The sequence below is a fragment of the Schistocerca nitens genome, chromosome 5 (assembly GCF_023898315.1).
Source record: "Schistocerca nitens isolate TAMUIC-IGC-003100 chromosome 5, iqSchNite1.1, whole genome shotgun sequence".
Classification (NCBI taxonomy): domain Eukaryota; kingdom Metazoa; phylum Arthropoda; class Insecta; order Orthoptera; family Acrididae; genus Schistocerca; species Schistocerca nitens.
The window spans coordinates 864,966,826-864,982,809 of record NC_064618.1 but is presented as its reverse complement, the minus strand read 5'-3'; the positions used below and the strand labels follow the sequence as shown (position 1 = coordinate 864,982,809).

General features: G+C 38.6%; 1 protein-coding gene across 1 annotated transcript in view; it reads right to left on the bottom strand.

Moving 5' to 3' along the window:
* Window positions 1-12,673, bottom strand: part of LOC126260033 (biogenesis of lysosome-related organelles complex 1 subunit 4) — a 55,361-nt gene extending 42,688 nt beyond the window's left edge. The window contains exons 1-2 of the mRNA XM_049957205.1: window positions 12,541-12,673; window positions 2,853-2,924 (exon numbers count right to left, since the gene is read on the bottom strand). Of these exons, the coding sequence (XP_049813162.1) occupies window positions 2,853-2,924; window positions 12,541-12,600 (132 nt within the window). The 5' untranslated portion in view covers window positions 12,601-12,673. The remainder of the gene's footprint in view (window positions 1-2,852; window positions 2,925-12,540) is intronic.
* Between the last annotated feature and the right edge of the window lie 3,311 nt (window positions 12,674-15,984).

Sequence of the window (15,984 nt, the reverse complement as noted above, 5' to 3'; positions counted from 1 at the left end):
CTTACTTTCTCTTTACAAATTTCTCTACCTTTTTCAAGTCCTTGAAAGCTTGTTGTGCCATTTCTATAGCTTCAGCTACATGAGGCTCATCTGATTCTGACTGAGGCAACAGGTCAAATCTATTTTCGAGATTTATGACAAAGCTGTCTGATGCTCTCCTTTGCCTGTTCCCCCTATTACCTGTTGCCACTTCCCAGCTCTGTTCACCCTCCTCCCTCTTTAACCTGTCCAGATCCTCCCCTGCCTTGTCTAAGCCAGCTTGAAGACCTGCAATTTTTCCTTCCTGTTCCAGTATTTTCCTATCTCTACTGCAGATCCTACAATACCACTGGTGAGCCTCATTTATGTCCCCATTTCCCACGCCACTACATTCGCCCCAATGAAAGAAACTAGAGCACCCATCACACCACACCCCGGAACTAACGATCCTACGGCATCTGACTACTAGGACATCTGATGGAGGTACTGCAAGCCACCTGGTATGAAAACTATGGCCAGGTGCCCTGTAAGCTGGCCGCCAGAGCCAATGACATGCCAGCTGCAGCCTGTATTGTTACATATCGGAGTACTGGGTTGTGTACATATGCCTGCATCTTACACTGACACCAGTGTGCCCTTCATATAATGAACTGTACAATTCTCCAGTTTGCATCTGTTTTGCTATTCTGACTTTACCTGTATCCTCTGCCACTGGAATCTTGCTTGGACTTGGACTGCAATGGGATTTCTTCTCAGGATTCACCTGTCTTAGCCCAGGTTTATGATGCCACAGTTATTTCATGTGCCAGTAGCTTGTTTTATGTGGAAATAAATGTTGGGTGCTGTCTACAAAAGCCTGAGTTATCAACCAACTAATGAAGTTCTGGCCCATGTTACAATGTGTTAACTATGATAATGCTGTAGACCCTAGCAATGAATTAGAATTTGTAGCAGCACAGGTATTTGAACCCATGTCTCCTGCTTACCAGCCACACCACAACAGTACATCAATTACCACAGCTACATGGATTACCCTAGTACATCTCCCTTCCTGACACTTCATGTTTCAGCCCACTCTATTCCCCTTCAAAATTCACATCAGTATTGCTGGGGCTCTCCAATATTGGAATAGCAACTTAGCAATGGGCAACATGGGGTTAATTCTGTCTGTACCTTAGGCATAGGTCATATATTAATCATATAAAGTTGGTGTTCCTGAGGCATATTGAATTTCACATTTATCTACAATAATGACTCAGTATATATCAGAAACAACTGTAAATGAGTAATATATCACCTATGCCTGAGGTACAGGCAGGGTGAACTGAATTTTGCTCACTGCTAAGGTACTATTAAAATTTTGGAGACCCTCTGGCAATACTGACACAAGTTTAAACGGGGAATAGCAATGAGCTAAGGCATAGTTGGAATTCACATTAAGAAGGACCATGTAGGATAATGTATGCAGCTGTGGTAGTCGAAGTGCCACTGTGGTGTAACGGCTACCGCATCTGCCTAGTAAGCAGGAGGCCGAGGTTCAAATGCCGATGCTGGTACAAATTTTAATTCACTGCTTGGGCCTACGTCATTATTATCATAGATAAAGGTGAGACTTAGTATGTCTCAGGAACGTCAGCTGTATATGATTAATATGTTAGCTCATTACTTCTTGGTAAACTGAATCACCACACGAGAAGCTATGTTTTACAAGAGTACTGAGAGCTAATTTCTCTAATGTTAGTTTCTGAAACAAGCAGCATCAAAAAGGGCAAATAGATTATGGTTAAAGGCATTCTAAAGTGGATGTACGCTGATCAGCCACAACATTACGATCACCGACCTAGTACCGATATAAACCCGTCCAGGTGATAGCAGCATCACCTGGCAAGAAATAACTGTTAGTCACCGCATGTAGTATCATTGAGCTTGCTGTCCATGTGTAGAATGGCTAAGGTGCACGTTCTGTCTGAGTTTGGCCGAGGGCAGATTGTCACGGCCCTGAGGCTCAGCATGAGCATTTTGGAAACCGCAAGACTTATTGTGGGCTTTGGTGAGTGTCTTCAAATGGTTCAAATGGCTCTGAGCACTATGGGACTTAACAGCTGAGGTCATCAGTCCCCTAGAACTTAGAACTACTTAAACCTAACTAACCTAAAGACATCACACACATCCATGCCCGAGGCAAGATTCGAACCTGTGACCAGACTTAAGCGCCTAGAACCGCTCGGCTACCGCGACTAGCAAGTGTCTCCAACACATGGTGAAACCGTGTTCAGACATCATGGAATTTGGCAGCCATCCTTCATCACAGATGTCAAATGACATAGGCAGGGCAGACTGAAAAACAGGACGGGTGGTGAACTGTGGTGCAACTAACATCAGTGTTTCTTCATTTGTATTAATTGTTTATTAATTCTTTCCCTGACATTCCTACTTAGTTTGTTTCTTAATCATTCTCTGTTTCTAAATGTTTTATAATTAAAGCAATACTCTGAAATACTTTTTGCCCTGGACCCAGCAATTTTCCATTACTTGACAGGAGATCATCTCTCATCTGTTCTTTCATTTTCATGTATGTGGACTTCTTGCACAGCCATCTCTTAGTGCAGAGTTTTGACCTTCCTCCCTGTGCTACTAATTTCACACTTTTCCTGTCTACCTACAGAAAAAGACTATGTTTCAAGATTTCTGGTACAGTTTACACAATACTTCTTTTCCCTTGTAAGTAGTCATTTTTTTACCAGTCTGTAAATTAGTCTGGACATAGAGAGCAATCTATTTTAAAAATGTCCACGTACTATAGAAACAGAAATGAAATTACTGTCATGAAATCATATGAATATTTTGCAAAAAAACAATTAATTTTAACTTGCCATATCCATCAGGCTTTCAAACTCTTCCAGGCGAGTTAACATATCTTCTATTGTTTCCATTACTGGAGATATCTAAAATCAGAAAGAAAAATAATCAATAGGCAACACTTGCTATGTGACATTTTATTTTGATATTAATCTACATCTATACTAATAATAAAACAGTAAAATTGTAAAACGGCCATGTATGAGCACATTAATCTCGAAACTATTAGATGACTTTTCATGAAGTTTTCACAGGTAACTTGAGCATAGCTTGTAGCAATGAATGGGCTTTATTTGATCAAAACCAAAGCAAGGGAGAAAAAAAAAAGACATCGCAGTTTGTAGCCTTATGTAAATTCTGCTAAGCTTAGTATTTTGGATGTTTAATCATCAAGGCCTTGTACGCCAAAGAACCAATAGATGGTGGAATTAGTTTATTAGTACACAAAAGAACCAAGGGTGCTGTTCATTTTTTAAACTTGGTGACAGATGTATTTTTGGAAGTGTACATCACTGAAGGAATTAAGCATCACAATGTTATCTTTATAAACACAAACTAACAACGAGTTTACTTGGCTTGTATATACAAATTTACTGATTTCGTTTTGTGCATTAAAAACTTAGCAACATAGCTTTCCTTCCGTCAATAAGTTTTATTTATAAAAGTTGCTTGGAAAAACAAATTTATTAAGTTTTCTTTGTGATCAGGGCACCTTCTCCTTAAATTTTGTTTAAGAATAAAAATGCCTACAAAATTGTCAATTCTTTCTGAATACAATAGAAGGGCTAAATGACTGAAGACTATGCGGTCTCAAGGAACCAAAGAAGATCCTGAGGCAAGACTTGTTGCAGCTTGAGAACATAAGGCTTTAACTCACTTTTTAGAAACTCCTACTGAAAACGGGGCGTGACGTAAATATGATTGAGAGTGTCACGCATTATCTTGCTCCTCAGAGCCCTTCACTCACAGAGGCTTAAGCCTACTTCTCTCCAATGTAACATCACAGAAGGATGATAGGTGAGAGGCGGTGCATGTGAATTTATTCTCCAAATCCCACTTATTCCTAACTATTTACCCTTTTGCTTTAAATGTGCACAATTGCAGATGACTTTATTTTGTGCCATTACGATAAACAAAGGACAATACCAGACACTACATGTTGTGGGTGTAGACGTTGGCGTCAGTTGATATTCATATGACCAGCTCTACGTGGCTCTCTCTGGTGTTACTGAAGCATACAAGCTCTTTTTCCATGTTCCTAATCATACTACTTCAAACATTGTATACAATAAAGCTTTACAAGTCAAAAATAAGTTCCATATGTATGAAGTCTAGGGCACTATAAACCTGGGCATCACCAGGTTTCTCATCTATCATAAATATTATAATAACCATACCTACTATATGAAAAAGAATGTGCTTGGTTAAATGCAAAAGAGATGAACATAGCATCATGCAGTTATAAGCATTTAGCCTTAATGAATCATATCATGCAGTTCCATTCAGTAACAGCTTGTAGGTTTCAGGAGGTAGAACTTTGTACTGAAGGTTGGATTAAATGAAAATAGATGTTTAAAAATTTTAGTGTCCAGATAAAAAGCAAAAATAAAATTTGGCCATAATATTACTATGCTGCTTAAGAATTCAGTTCAACTTATTCTTCACCCAGTATTAGCTTTCACTGCATTCATATGGTTCCCACGACTTTTAGCACTGTATCAGTCTCCCTTACATTGCACAATAATTTTCAAAAAGTAAACTAACAAAATATAATGATAAATATGTTTAACAAAGTAAACATCGTGAACAGTGCATAGCCATTACCTAAACTTCAAACAGACAAGTCTTCCTTGGCCTGATAGTTTTTGCATTTACAAGACAAGATATATATATTTTAAACATTTGTGTAGAACAATAAAAAATCAGCTTTTGGGAGAATGATTCACACAATTGTAATAGTTGATATAAATAACTTTATACCCCTGTTTGAATTCCACAAGACGTAATTTCCGTGGTGTAAAAATCTAATGAGAAGTTAAATGGTGCGTAGCAGTGTAATGAGAGCCTACAAATGGCCAAACAATACGAGAAGTCAATGTTAATCAGCTACTCTTTCTACAAGTTATACACATTGTCTTTTCTGGTACTGCAAATGCTTGTTAGTTACTTTTGCTGATGGTTACATAGTCGAACACTTTTTATATTATTTGTACAGTAGATAGTGTTGTGTCCATATTTAAGAATGTTTGAAGGACCTTTTCTAGTATATAAAAAGTATTTTAATATATGTAAGAAGAAATGAAGCTGTATGTTTCCTTTTATTGGTGAAATGAAATAGATCCTGATATAGACATCTATATCAGGATCAGAGTAACAAAGTGATGTCAATTCGTCATTACGAGCAACCCCGATATTTCATTTCGCAGGTTGCAAGAGTCTTTCCATTTTGCCAAGAAATTTCACAGTTAGCTGTAAACGTTCTGTAAAAGAAATTACTGGACTAAGATGAATGTGTGTGTGTGTGTGTGTGTGTGTGTGTGTGTGTAAAAAGGGGGTGGGGGTATGGCCCCTCAGTCCACATCAGTCATAGGCACCTACAGAATCACATCACACTGTTATTCTCATGCAGATATATCTCCTAACTTAATGCATCTCATTAACTCCTTCTTTGGCTTTGTCCAACATGCTGAACTTTATGAAGATATGTGTGTGTTAATGTAAATATGTCATCTGATAGTTTTCTTACTTTGGCAGAAATGGTTGATGGTACAGATTTCACAGGCAGTAAGAACATGATAAGATACATTTAGGACTTTAGTCTCCTCTGTTGAAACTTTAAACCCTAGTGACTATTTGTCTATAATACTGTAAGGTAAATGGAGATGATAAGCATAGCTAAATGGGGAAAGACTTCACATTTAGCACAAAGGTATTTCTCTATTATGCTCTTCATATAAAATTTCTTTACGAGCACACACAGTTCTTTAACAGCTACATGAGCTAGTTGGTATCTGATTAGATATGGTAATTCATATTCATCTCATAAAATCTACTCAATGCCAGTTCTTGAAATGCTAATTGGATGTTTAACCTTGATATAATTTCTATTTCAAACACAAATGTGATTCTTTAGTGTTCCCTGGCATACACTGCAAATGAAGGGTCTAGTGGACAATATGAGTCAATTGTATATTCTTTGAAACATGACATATTTTATACAGATGGTGACTTCAACGTTTCAGTTATAGCGGTTGTTTGTGTGTGTTTTTTACAATAAGTTATTTAGTTCTTGTGGGTGGTGGATTAGACACGTTGTTTGGTAGATCTATATGCATCCAGTGGAAATGGTGAGTGTACTGAAGATGGTGATAATGTTGTTCCTGAAAAAGTTACATAGTAGCCCCTCCCCCCTTGCATTTTTTGTAGTTTATGTATATAATGTACATCAAAACATTTGCTGGGGACATGTCCATTATCTAATATATGTTTCCAGATGTTACTTTGCAGTTTTAGATTTTATGACAAAAAGTGAGTTAAGTGCAACTAAATATGGTGTGAATGTGAACATTATGCTAAGCTACAGATCAGGCTGTTAGCATGATCTTTATTTGGCTTTTACACATTTTAGTTTTGCCAACTCTCAACCAAACTACCATCTTCCAACCTAACATAGAATTCAGGCTATGATGCAGAACAGTTTGTCAGCACAACCAAGATTTCAGTGGGACGGGGGTGTCCAATTACACACACTATCCCATTTGTGTTATGACTAATAAGTGCAATGTTGGCATTTTTCCTCTCTTTAAACTGAGGGTTGACGTTATGTTGGGAGGGTGACAGTTCAGATGTAAGGTGTGGATGGAACCAGTAACTGTATCATAACAATCTTCTTAGGCCTCTCTTTTTTTCATGCAGTCCATATCTGTATTTATGTCCCTCATAAAAATCCCAATTTTCCTACTGTGAACTTATATTTTCAACTTTTTATTTAGCTACAATATAGCAGGACAGTAACTGGAAGCAGTTAATTCCATAAATTGTCTTGGAGTAGGCATTAGGAGTGATTTAAAATGGAATGACCATATAAAATTAATCATCGGTAAAGCAGATGGCAGACTGAGATTCATTGGAAGAATTCTAAGGAAATGTAGTCCAAAAACAAAGGAAGCAAGTTACAGTACACTTGTTCGCCCACTGCTTGAGTACTGCTCACCGGTGTGGGATCCGTACCAGATAGGGTCGATAGAAGAGATAGACAAGATCCAATGGAGAGCAGCGCGCTTCATTACAGGATAATTTAGTAATCGCGAAAGCATTACGGAGATGATAGATAAACTCCAGTGGAAGACGCTGCAAGAGAGATGCTCAGTAGCTCGGTACAGGCTTTTGTTGAAGTTTCGAGAACATACCTTCACTGAGGAGTCGAGCAGTATATTGCTAACTCCTACATATATCTCACGAAGACACCATGAGGATAAAATCAGAGAGATTAGAGCCCCCACAGAGGCATACCAACAATCCTTCTTTCCACGAACAATATGAGACTGGAATAGAAGGGAGAACCGATAGAGGTACTCAAGGTACCCTCCGACACACTGTCAGGTGGCTTGCGGAGTATGTAGATGTAGATGGTCAAAATGATTAATAACAAGAACATCTTTAGCCCAAAATCACCTATTCCTGTTGAGATCCCATTAATTTGTCAGTTTTTATTTTTCCGTATGATTTTGTCTTTTTAGTGACATTGACTGGTCATTTCTTAAGGCTCGAATCTTTGGTGTCTATCGTGTTGTTTACTAATTCCCGAATGAAATGACAAAAACTAAAAAAAAGTTGAGTGTTCATAGATAAAAGGAAACTACTTTACTCATGAAGTGTAGCTGATTTGATTGAGATTCAGGGGTGACTTTTCCTCCCTTGTTTGTTATTTGTGGGAAAGCGATGATGTGGAAAGTCTGTAACCTCTACAGGACATGTTCCCAGGAGGCAGAAAGATGTGTGTGGTAGGAGGGAAATCAAATACTTCCCTTGGACCAACAAGCACAGCAGCATCTGATCCACAGTGGACAGCTGCTAATAGCATCTGCCTCCATGTTAGAAGGGGCTGACATTTTGGGGGGAAGGCAATGGGATACCATCCAAACATAAGTCCTAGAGAACCACATGGATACATTCACTTGTAAATGTTGTGGAGTTTTGAATAGTTCCCCAATCAGATCTCTGGGGGTGTGGGGAGAGAACAGTTTTGAGCAGATACACGTTAAAGCCGAAGAATACAAATGTTGGAATGTTCAAAGCATATGAAGCAGGAAATCTAGCAAATGTGGTCCAAGAAATGACACGAGTCAGTATTGATATATTAGGTATGGCAGTCACATGGTGGGTTGATAGTGGAGATTGTTCTACTGTTGGTTGGGTACACTATTTTACCCTGGGAACCAGTACCAAAATCATATTAGAGGAGTGGGCATTATACTCTCCCCAGCGCATTTCCAAGAGTGTTACAAATTTTGTCTTATATTCTGACAGAGTTCCTTAATAAAGCTCATTGTCATGACAGTGAATCTAAACATCATTCAAGGGAATGCACCAACCGTCGACACAAATAAGCAAGAAGCAGACTCTTTCTACAACCAAATCAAGGAAGTACCTACTCTCACAAAACATCATGAAATTAATATTAATAAATGGAGACTTCAATGCCAAACTGGAAAATGGCAGATTTTAAGATCTAGTTGGGCATTTTTGTATAGAAGCACAAGCAAGGGAGGTGATCGCAACTGCAATTCAGGAAGAAAACATGGTCACTAATAGTTCATTCAAATTACCAACTCAATGACTATATAGCCTACATCATAATCAGGTAGAATACATTTTAATCAACAAGTGTTTTGGGACTTCAGCAAAGCGCATCCACTTATCCTGGACCACTTACACTATCTGATTGTATACTACTCATTGTTTCTCTAAAGATAAAACTCGAAAAACACACAAATCCACCTCAGCAAAGACATCCCATGAAAAACTCAAACAGTCTGAACAGAGAAGTGAAATGGCCTTGGGTATCATCAGTAAAATAGTAACTACAGTGACACCTCTGTTCCAGAAAACTGCACCAAAGTATGGGAAGAGAGACGAAACATTATGATAACCATTACTCAGTATAAACAGGGATATAAAACAAGAGATGGATGACATGATGATGAACACTGAAACAGCAGAGCCCAGACAGATCTAAATAATTACAACAATATTCAGAAACTTATAACGCCAGAGATTAGTGAAGTAAAAAATGAATGGTTACAATGCAAATGTGAAGAAACTAAAACCTTACAAGCTTCACTGATAAGTTTGGTTTACATGAAAGCTGGAAGAAACTGCTGGGATATAAAGAAGACAAAATGTCTCATAATTTTTTTTTGATGTTGCAGTAAAGAAAGAGACATTGGAGTAATATATTAGGAACATTTTTTCAGATGACAGATCAAATGTTTAGATTTGTAGGAATGACAATCTAACAGAATCTCCAATTACGAAAGCCATACAAAACACAGAAACCCATAAAATAACAGGACCTGATGACATTCCAGTGGAACTCATTAGACTCCTTGATGAAGAACTTATTAGAGTCTTACACAGGTTACTAACAAAATTTATGACACAGGTCACTGCCTTGTCCAGGGACTGTATCATCTTCCACCCCCTTACCAAAAAAAGAACAACGTGGAAAACTGTGACGAACTCATTAGTCTTAACAAAAACGTGAAGCACTCAGAAGACAAGGTCGGATGTCAATGTAACTTCGTACACATACACACCATCAGCGGGTTTGTAAATAACTGGAGCTGTAATTCTCTGTGGCTGGTAGAACAGCAACCATAGCGCATTAGTGTTGTTACCAGACCTGGTAGGGCATGTAAAGATATGAATAGTGTCAGATGGAGAGTGATCACTGTGAAAGACATGGAGATGCAGTGTACTTGTCCGAGAAGGTGTTATCAGTACCAGACAGGACTCGAAAGGAGTCTTACTGTAAGACTCCATTTGGGCAGCTGGTGAAATAGTGCAGCGTCCAGATTTGTAGGGCAGATATCACAGTGGCCCAACATTGGAGGGTGGGCACATTTGTCATTGAGGTTCCGGTCAACTTTGTCTGACCACCACAAGGGAAGACATCATACTGTGCATCAAGAACATTCTAACCCCTTCACATACACGCCTGTGATCCAGGAACAAGTAACTGACCCCTCTGAAAAATTCTGTGTCACCCTGCACCACTGGCCAGAGACTAAAAGCAGCTGGATGGGGGAAGTACCGTCCCACACGCCAGACACAAAAAGCTACATTTGGAGCAGTGTGATGATTGGAAAGAATATCCTGCTGATGAATGGCATCACACTGCATCCAGTGGAGACTCACAGTTCTGCACTACTCAGGATGACTGTTGTCGGCAAGTGTGGCAGTGACCTGGGGCGAGGTCCTGTCCTTCCGGCGTTTTGGCAAGGCACACTGGTGCTCAGTACACCTCAAGACATTCTGCATTCTTGTGTGTCGCCTCTCGTGCGACAGGGCGAGCTGCCATTTTCCAACAGCACAATGCCAAATGTCTGTGAGCTATCTGTGTAACTTCAAGGTCATCCCATGACCAGCAAGGTCCTCAGGTCTGCCCCTGATGGAACACACGTGGGGGCAGCTCGCACAACAAACCCACTCCAGTGCCAGTAGGCACGATATCAAGGGCCAGTTACAGCAGTTGAGGAGCATTTGCCTCTGGAAAGGATACAACAGCTTTATGAAACCCTACCCGACCGAATCAGTGCACGCATGCATGCCGGGGAGGGGGGGGGTGCAATGTCATACTTCTTTGTAATGAAAATTCACTCAATTTTGTAGTCACTGGAATAACATCTCACAAACTTTCAAACTGTCAAGTTTCATTTTGTTTCTTCTTCCTTTTCTGTGTGCCACACTTTTTTGTCAGACAGTATTTTTGTAAGTGAGAGTCATCGGTGAGAAACAGCCTGGGATCAGGTGCAAGAGGAGCAACAGTTGCAATACATTTTTTGTGTGCAAACCGCTACGATGAGGATTAAAATGTAGGCCTTTGGTTTAGTGATCATGAAAAAGCCTTTTACAGCGTACATCATCATAAATTTACCGAAAATCTCAAAAGGGTGGATATAGATCAGCAAGACTTCCACTGCATACAGAATTTATATTGAAATCAGACAGCAAAGGTTACGTCTGATGGTGAGGTCAGTGACTTTATTAACATCTGCAGAGAAGCCAATTATGCTTGGTGATGCAGAAAAAATCAATAATAAACTTCAATAAAATTAACTATGCTGATGATACAGTATTAATTGGTTATAATTTAGGTATCTCCAAGAATTCGTCAACATGGTAGGAGATTATAGCAGTAGTTTAGGTCCGAATTCCAACACCAAAAAGGCATATTTTATGAATGTCACATGACAGCCAGACTGCTTTACAAATGCAAATCTTTGATTCTATGGCTCTTTAATAGCAAGAATAGACGAGTTTAAGAACCTTGGAACATGGCTCAAAGATGATTGGAAACCAGAAGATAAAATTTTACATGGAAAACTCTTGTAATGCCTTCACAAAATTCAAGAAAATTCTCACAAATACAGACCTACATATAAACCTTAGAGTTTGACTTGTGAGATGCTACATCTGGCACATACTTCTATATGCTTCAGCAGAATGGACACTTATAAGCCAACAGCAAAGAAAATCAAGGACTTTGAAATGTAGATTTACTGTAGAATGCTTAAAATATTGTGGACAGCAAGAATAACTACCACCAAAGTATTGCGACGAATCACACACTGTGAGGAATGTGAACACTATTTAAAAGAACACAACCTGTGCACCTATGAGACAGCTTATAGAACACCAAATATATTCTTCTACAGTTGATAATAGAGGGGAAAATCGGGTGTACAAGAAGAAAAGGGCGAAGAAGATATTGTTCGATAACTATACAATGGACAAGTTTACCAAGTGAAGATGAACTAGTACATACAGCAGTTCAGAGACAGAATGCATTGTGTGGTTGACATCATCATTGATAGATAGACACGAGAAGGAGAAGATGTAGTGTTCGCAAAAAGTAGCAGATGGAACAATGACAAGCCTCCAAATGATGATGGACAAATAGTTAATGATGAAAAAATTATATTCTAGGGTTGTGTACTGTTTCTTGTATGATTAGATAGGCGTAATGACTGTATTATTATTATTATGAATTATCAGGCAAACTATCCGAACTTCGTAGATAAATATATGGTTTACAGACTATTGACAACGCACTGCTGTGAATGACGTACTAGGTCTCGCATATAAATGCGGAGAAACACAGTTGCGTGCACAACTCCGTTTTTGCCGCATTTTCTCGATAACTTACAGGTATTTATATCGTATGCTGGCATCACAATACATCCAAATTCATACTTTGCTATTCAAATCCTAAACTGCTATGCTGGGAAATATTAGGAACTCTTTTATTTAAATATTTATTTAATAGAAACAAATAATTAAAACACACGCAAATATCGTTTAATTTTACTTCAAGTATACCAACAGTATCAGGTCATCTACTAATACTTCCAATATATAGGTACGAGTGTGAGAGAGTAAAAAGACCTCGTTTATTGGCACTTTTTTCGCTTTACTTGCCTCTTTATTTACGTCAAGTTTAAAGTATGATGCATAATCATCTGCTAAGTCGGTTATCATCTTTGCTCTTAACAGAACAAAACTTTATGCTTCTGACAGACACCTGTTCAACAACATAAACACGTCGCGTGACGCAATCGACGACCATAGAATCTAGTAGCACGGTCGAGATGAGAAGTCACAGATGTACGCTTCGTACACAGCTAGTCTGTCGAGAAGCGTCTGTCAACCGAAGCAGTAACAATATTAACTTTAGAAATGATCATAGAATATGCATTTGACATGGTTCCATGCTGGAGGTAGAGCCAAAGTTGCCGTCTGCCTGAGAGAAAACTATTTGTAGAAACTCAATGTCTATATCTCAAATTTTCCCCGAAAGTTTGGACCTAAAAAGATCTAGTTTATCCTTCGCAAGTACTCCAGCAGCATGACAAGCTTCCTTACATTCTGTCCAGGAATTGATGCAAGCAAGATCTATGAGATGAATTGGGAGTTTCAGTTTAAATGTTCTGTAAGCCTCCATCATCTGATCGCAAATGTTAATTCCTCCCATGCTCATATTATACTTTGTAACAAGTGATGGAAAGGAATGTTGACATACACTTTTTCTTTTCTGCTCCACCGTTCTAGATTTGTAACTGAATTGCATCCAAAATAGTTTGACGTTAATGTCACTGCTTTTATGTCTTGCCATTGAATGACGACAGCATTGTTGTCATACCTGCAGAATTCTTCCATGTCACCTCTTCTCAATTTTTTCATCTCAGTCAGGTACACATCTCTAATTCTATTACGCATGGTTGTTCCTGTTCCATACATTTCTTTTTCTCGCAGAGCTTCCAGCAGCGGAATGGTTATAAAATATCTGTCAAAGAACAGATAAAAATCTCTCTCTAGTGTTTGAATCAGTCGAAGCACAATATTAGGCCCTAGACCATAGTTGCTTTCAGGCAGAGGCGTTGATTTTCCCTAGTAAATCTCAAAATCTAGGACTAATCTCTTGCTCATTTCTAACCTCTTGGACGAGGTTTGTTTGGTATATATTGCTTCAAGGGACAACGACCAGTAAAAGGTATCATCTGCCCATCGATAAAGTAATGGCCTCCACTGAGGTGAGGCAATTTGACACAGGCATTCCTCATGAACGCTATTGCAGGTTGAAATTTCCAGAGAGCATTCTTCCCTTTCCCTTCCGGAAAACGATTTGTATCAACAACATGCAACGACTTTCGTACAGAAAAGAAATGATCCCTTGTGATATTGTCTGTTATTAATGGAAAGCGAAATCCACGATGCCAATACATTCTCGTAGGTGGGTATTTGGTATTGTCCATTAGAATGAGTGCTCCAAAAACTTTTTCTTACTTTCTGCATGGTAACTTTCAAAACGTAGCCTGTTTGAAATAAATGATACTTGTTTGTGTATGTGGATTCAAGTTCAAAAAATTTGCCAGGAAAGTGTGTATGAGAGCACTTCATAGGCGCCATTGGCGATTCATGGAAAATGTCAGATATTGGAGGGCCTTGCGAAGAAGAAGGACGTTTCCTCCATACATGTATACTCGCTGTCGCTAGATTCAGTTGTTGTGCACACTGTGGTACCTGTTCATTACATGTTAAATTTATCTTCAGGATCAGCTGCCAGAGCCTGCATGATCCATCTATCCTCTGCAAGTCATTCTGTAAATCTATACTGTCTTTTGGCGTTGCTACTTTGTAATAGATAACTGTATTATCTGTCAACAGTCTTAAAGAGCTGCCAAAACGCTTTCTACTAGATCGCTTAGCTACGCTGTTTACAGTAATAGCCCTGTCACACTTCCTTTGGGTATTCTGGAAATTACGTTCACATCACTCTTGTTTTGTTCCGTCGAGAGCAAAGTGTTTCGTTCTGTCTGCAAGGAAATCTTGTATCCAATCAGAAATCTAGTACAGTACTGAGAAAGCTTGTATTTTTAGGGTTTCATACATTAGTCAGTAAACGTGGAAACCTTATACAATAGCTTTGCTGTCTGCCTGTCTGTCCAACTGCTAAGAACCCTTTTTATGTGTAGCAGGCAGGCTTTTCAAGTTCACATTTGTATCACATACTAAAGTCTATGACACCTTAACGGTGCAAAACATTTACGTTTCTGAGTCAACGCAGTCAAAAGATATGGCCATTTAGGTCACATATTTTGATACTCGAAAATTCACTCATTAACGCCTGTAGGCTACTCCCATTCAGCTGGAATCAGGAAATTTGTTAATAAGCAAGGTTTCACACTACAAGTAACAGAAAAATTCGAAAACTGTTAATTTGTAACTATATCATACGAAAACACTATTTTTTGAGCAATTGTTATCTGTCTGTCTGTCTGTTCATCCGTGAAGACCTCTTTTTCCAGGAATGGGTGAACGCATCAATTTGAAATTTATGTCACATGCTAAGATCTATGGTCCCTTGGCGGTGTAAACAACTCAAGGCTCTAGGGTCAATACAATTAAAATGTATGCCCATTTATGACACAAACTCACTCATCAAAAGCAAAGCTTCACAGTACAAGCAAAGGAAAAAATACGTAACTGTTGAATATTAATTGTTTGACATAAAAATATCTTTTTGCCATTAGAACTTGCATTTATCATCTCATAATAGAAAAATATTACTGCATGCAAACATAAAATGTAAGTTGTGGTCATGTTTTAGTAAGTATACAGAAATGTTTTATCAAATCTTCTGTCTCTACATATATAAACTGAATTCCCCTGCTCGCTTCTTTTTGTATGTGCAAGCTAGTCTCAGGAACTACTGCAGAGATTTTGACATGGTCTCAGAATTCCCAGAACCGATATCTAGTCAGTATCGATATCGATAACAGGCAAAAATCGGATAGATTCTCGATTCCCAGCATGAACGGACTATTTATATACATAATTAAGTTTCTGTAGAAGCCTCAGTGCAGGAGTTGTACTCACACTTGGACAGTCTTTTTTCACTAAACAACATGCCTTCCTTGAAGTCAAGGATCACAGATGTTGATGTCTTTGGCACTCTGGCTTTCATGGACAAAAACAGTGAGCTGTATTTCACGAGATCTCTCTTTGTAGAATTCATGTTGATTTTTACAGAGAAGATTTTCATTTCTCAAAAACGTCGTACGATTTGAGCATTAAACACAGTCCATAATTCTACAACAGACTGACATCAGAATATAGGCTTATAATTATGCACAACTGCTCCATGACACCTCTTGAAAATGGCATTTTGTATGCACTCTATGTCCTTCATTTCTCTAGCAACATATGATAAACTGCTGCTAGAAGGTGTAACAAGATCAGATATAATGATTGGTGCCACGATTGGTGCCGCCTCTTTCCTCTCCACTTAAAGGATCTAATTATGTACTTTCCTTTGCTGGTAATTTGGAATGTGGACAGTGTGCATCACACGCTGTAAGATTT